Source organism: Malania oleifera, chromosome 6, assembly GCF_029873635.1.
Source record: "Malania oleifera isolate guangnan ecotype guangnan chromosome 6, ASM2987363v1, whole genome shotgun sequence".
NCBI lineage: Eukaryota > Viridiplantae > Streptophyta > Magnoliopsida > Santalales > Ximeniaceae > Malania > Malania oleifera.
In genome coordinates this window covers 46,484,607-46,489,704 of record NC_080422.1, presented here as the reverse complement: position 1 = coordinate 46,489,704, position 5,098 = coordinate 46,484,607, and the positions used below count along the sequence as shown (strand labels likewise).

The 5,098-nt window shown below is 35.0% G+C and overlaps 1 protein-coding gene across 1 annotated transcript; it reads left to right on the top strand.

Annotated features, from left to right (window-relative positions):
* Nucleotides 1–482: 482 nt before the first annotated feature.
* Nucleotides 483–2,615, top strand: LOC131158584 (leucine-rich repeat receptor-like protein kinase PXC1). The gene is made up of 3 exons (XM_058113451.1): nt 483–798; nt 1,150–1,542; nt 2,026–2,615. The coding sequence occupies exons 1-3, from the start codon at nt 483–485 to the stop codon at nt 2,613–2,615; spliced, it is 1,299 nt and encodes a 432-aa protein (XP_057969434.1).
* The last annotated feature ends 2,483 nt before the right edge of the window (nt 2,616–5,098 follow it).

Sequence of the window (5,098 nt, the reverse complement as noted above, 5' to 3'; positions counted from 1 at the left end):
TAATAATAATAATAGCAACTAGTAATAATCAAGAAACAATAAAATTTATTACAATAAAAATAATAGTAAATATAAAAAATTTCATAAAAAAGGCAAAAGTAATAATTATTATTTATGAATAAAAAATATTGTAAAATATATTAATAAAAATAATATCTATTATTACAACAATGATAATAACGGTGACAATCACTTTCAAACATATCTTCCCACTGCATTATAATTGTACAATAAATAAATAAATATAGGGAAATAGGCTGACTTCGACATGATAGTTGCAGTTGGACCAAGTCTGGCTTCCATTAGTTAATGGCCAGCTGCATCGCCAGTTGTATTAAATGCTTTCTATTGCGCTTCGATCCCGTCTCCAGTCAAGAAGCAGAAATACATGTCCTTGTGATGCAACCGATGAGACCAGGGAGACGCGATCAACGGGCTCCGGTCATCGGCTCCCGTCGTAGTCTCCTCAGAAGCTGCTTGTAATGCAGACGCCGCGAGCCGGAGTCTCGCCGGAAACCTTTGCGCGCACTATGCTGTCCTCAGCTCTTTCGCCCAGCGTCGGCACCACTGCATTTCCTCCCATCTATGATCCCTACAGCAACCCTAGTCGGTGGAATCCATCCCAGCGGGCCAATACTAACAATAACAATAATAAGAGGAGTGCTCTGCAAATGTGGAGCATTGCTTTGATTGCAGCCGCAGTTGCCTTGCTTCCGCTTTTCTTGCTCGCCGTGCTTCTTTTCTTTCGGTATTCCAGGAGGCAGCGCCGCGCACAGAGATTGCAAAAGGAGGCCGCAGGTATATATGCGTATGCATACATAAATGTATGATGATTTTGAGAATGTTAAAACGTGTTTCCTTTGAAGAATAAATTTTGCTTTCTTTTTTTTAGCTTTTCTTAGTTTCTTTTCCCATCCTCAGCATTGGTATAAGAAAATAGAAATAGAAAAGATATTTCCCAACTTTGGTGTACAAGAATAATGATGCTGGAAAACTACAAAATGATGTGACATTTTTATAGTTCTTAAAAAATAAAAATATTTTCGATCGAATGGGCTCTTAATTATTTGTGCTTCCTCCTAGACGCAGCATCTCCTTAGACTCAAAATTTTATGCTCAATTAATTAAGTTATAGTTTGGTATTAGCAGGGGAGGGTTTTGCTGGGTGGGTGGAGAAAGCGGTGTATCATTCGGAGAACACAGAAGATCCTGAAAGAGTGGTGGAATTACAATTCTTCAACAAAGAAATGATTGTTTTTGATCTGGATGATTTATTGAGGGCATCCGCGGAAGTGATTAGTGAAAAGGGAAAGCTTGGCACCACTTACAAAACAATGCTAGAATCAGGATTTGTTGTTGCTGTAAAGAGACTCGAAGATATGAATGGGTTGAGAAAGAAAGAGTTTATCCAACAAATGGAGTTGCTAGGAAACATGAGACATGAAAACCTTTCGCAGCTAATCTCTTTCTACTACTCGAAGGAAGAAAAGCTGGTTATACATGAGTTTGTCCCTCATGGGAACTTGTTTCAGCTTTTACATGGTTAGTTCTTTCTCCACCAATTTCTTATTTCCAATTAGTTCTGCCGTAAGGAGAAGATGCTACATCATTAAACTCTATAAAACTATGCCCTGCGAGTAGAGATCAAATTAAATATATATACATGGCATGTTAATGTGTGTGTACTTACATGGGTTAATTCCACCGGTCATATGTTTATAAAGTTTCATTGAATTGCATTTTAGTTTAGAAAACATTAATTGTAACATTAATCCTTAAAGGTCCATATAAACCAGTCAAATCCTAAAGTTGTAGTTTCAAACTTTAGCTACAATTAAAAATTCATGCATCTATGTTCAACTTAGTGAATTCAATGTTGTGTAATTTACTTTGTACACATAACCATGTTAGTTAAGATAGTTGTCTAAGATTGTTAATAGCTAAAAGAAAGTGGAAAACTCCTCGACACTAATCATATGACTTCACCTATACATTAGTAACAATTTCTACGTTTCTTGGTGCTAGAGAATAGAAGAGCTAGAAGAGTACCTTTAAGATGGTATGCAAGACTATCCATTATCAAAGGCATTGCAAAAGGTCTGGCTTTTCTTCACCAATCATTACCTTCTCATCATAGAGCACTCCTCCATGCCAACCTCAAATCTTCCAATGTTCTCATCCAATGTACTGGTGAAAACTATATGTCAAAACTTACGGACTTTGGCTTCTTACCATTTTTACATTGTCGAAAATCCTTAGAGAAGCTAGCGATAGCCAAGTCGCCCGAATTCTCTCAAGGGAAGAAGCTTACACAGAAGGCTGATGTCTATTGTTTTGGCATTATTGTATTAGAGATCATAACTGGGAGAATCCCAGGGCAATTATTGTCGGGGAACAATGTACCAATATTTGAGGATCTTTGTGATTGGGTTAGAATGGTAGTTAACAATGATTGGACAACAGATGTACTAGATGAGGAGATACGAGCAACTAATCAAGGACATGAAGAGATGTTAAAGTTGACAGAGATGGCACTTCAGTGTACAGATATGACACCAGAGAAGCGACCAAAGATGAGTGAAGTGGCTAGAAGGATTGAAGAGATTGGGCAATAGAATGAAGCAAAGATCCATTGATTAAGCACACGATCAATGAGAAATTATATTGCAATTAGTTAATTAATAGATATGTTGTTGCATTTTAATTAGCAATGTTGTTATTCTTAATATGTAAAAAATTCCTAAAAGCAAGGGAAAAATGCAAAGTATATATAGAAATAATAGCAACTATTAATTTTTTTTTTATCATATTAAATTTAAAAGAAAACTATTCTTTACTAGGTGAGGATTCCAAACCTCGCTCTCATTGGCTATTCTTTATTAAGTGAGGATTCTCAAGATAAAATTGAGAATCAAATCAAGATGCTCTCATTAATACAACCAACTCAATTTAGAAATTGTTATCTAGCGTAATCTTTGTCAAGAAATAAGGGAAACATTTATGAGTAAATAAATCAAAGTTTACAATTGACTATAAATACCTATTGACTTGTCTACTACTGTTTAAAATGGTGCCCAATTCCATCATGCACATGTACTAAATGGGAAGTTTACCAAAAAAGTATCGCTTCCCTCAATTAAGAAATGGCATAAGAAAGGAATGTAAATTATAACTTCATGATGATGGATAAAAAGATTGAGGTATAACCTAAGTAAGCTTGACAAATGACACATTTGGTAGGTCAAGTTAGTAGCTGCCACGTCACCAACGTTAGCTATACAATTGTCACATTAGTAAGATCAACCCCACCAATGACACTTTATAGCTTGGCTAATGACATATTAGTTTGGTTAACTTTGCCTCATTCACCTTGTTAACCAAGGAAACTCCAATTGGATATAGCAAGCACACACTATAATGGAAAAATGAATTATAAAAGTTAACCATTGCCCATCATAGAGGCAGATACTACTTTTACAAGTGTACGAGTTACCAAAAATGAACAAACAACTTAAAAAAGGTTGAAAATCCTAGAAATAATGCACACAGTCTAATCCAAGATCCATCTATAAGAGGATTCTAGATTTTTTTGCTAACTTAGACATTCACAAGTCATTATAGAAACCACTTTCAGTATAATTTTGTTTCACAAGACTAGAAGTAAATAAAACAATAAGTATTAACCTTTGAGGAAAAATATTAATATTTATTAGCATCCAATTTTTCATCAAAAACTAAGTTGTTTTGTTGAGAGGTACAACCAAACCCTCCTACGCCCCTGCTAATGAGATGATTGATTTGCAAGCCAAAATGAACCATTTGTCCCAAGATGTTGGCATCGTGAGAGTTATGTGAAACCAAACAAGTTAGTGCTTGCTTAACCATCCAACTAGGTGCAGCAAAAGATTAAGGGACAGAATGATGCCTCGATCTTATTAATTGTAGACACCCCAATTTTAATTGGTCCCCTTTTCAATGGGATTTCTTTATTTGTTTTCTCTTTTCATGAAAATGAAATAAAGCTGTGGGGTCCTTTAATTTGTAACCACTTTGCAATATGACATCAATTTTTGTAGCATTTTCATTTCAAGAATTTAAAGGTCCCTTTGGAAAACATTTTATTTCATTTTTTATATTTTTTATGTTAGCTTTGATGTATTCTCAAGAGGGGAGGGGGGTGAATTGAAATTTTAAAATTTATTCCTAAGTTTAGCTAATCTAACAGTAGTATATTTGCAACCTATGGTTTGCTTATATAGTTCCAAATGCATAGATAAATAAAACGTGCAGAAATTAAATCATGTGCAACATTTACAATATAACATACATGTGCTGTAAATAAAAAGTGTGGAAATATAAATAGACACACGATATGTTATCGGGGTTCGGCCAATACTGTCTACATCCCCGCCTCTAGCTTGCAAGCTCGAGGATTCCACTAATGTTCACTTAACAGGTGGAGCAGCATCGATTACAACCAGGTCAATTCAAGGGGCGGACTTCAACCAACACGCCTTACTAGGATGGTGCATCTAACTTTCCTAATCGGGTCTAAGCTAGTCTGGGACTATTTAACAGGACCAGTCTCCTTCTTCAGGCTCACGCCTAGAATACAACAAATGTGTAATACAATTTTTGTGTACATGGAAATATGCTTCTTACACTAAGCAGATTATGTACCACTAAGTACAGTATAATCAATGCACCTCAATGATGTAAGAACTATAAGCTCGGTGCTCTACGTGTACAACTCAATATTGTGAATAATCTCAAATATGTTCAAGAGTGTATAAATAAGGTTTTCTTTGAAACACAATATAAAATATCTCAATGCAAACTTAGGGTTTCAAAGATGCCAATCAAAGTATTCAAACAATCTCAAAAATATTTTCTCAAATGTATCTAGCACAAGAGTTGTTTGAAATCTAACTTTGTAAAATATTTTTGCACACAAAAGAACAAGCCCAAATGAGTATTGCAATTGTTGATTAAGGTGTAATCCCAAGAGGGGAGTGAATTAGGTATTTTAAAATTCTTTGAACCTATTTACCACTTAATCCCTATTTGTATATATACCAAATCAATTGTTGGGATTTAT

Excerpts from the sequence above, each read along its gene's own strand:
- LOC131158584 (XM_058113451.1), top strand. The coding sequence starts at position 483 with ATGCAGACGCCGCGAGCCGGAGTCTCGCCGGAAACCTTTGCGCGCACT. Across the intron at positions 799-1,149 it reads ATTGCAAAAGGAGGCCGCAG|GGGAGGGTTTTGCTGGGTGG; the intron begins GTATATATGCGT and ends TGGTATTAGCAG. Across the intron at positions 1,543-2,025 it reads CTTGTTTCAGCTTTTACATG|AGAATAGAAGAGCTAGAAGA; the intron begins GTTAGTTCTTTC and ends TCTTGGTGCTAG.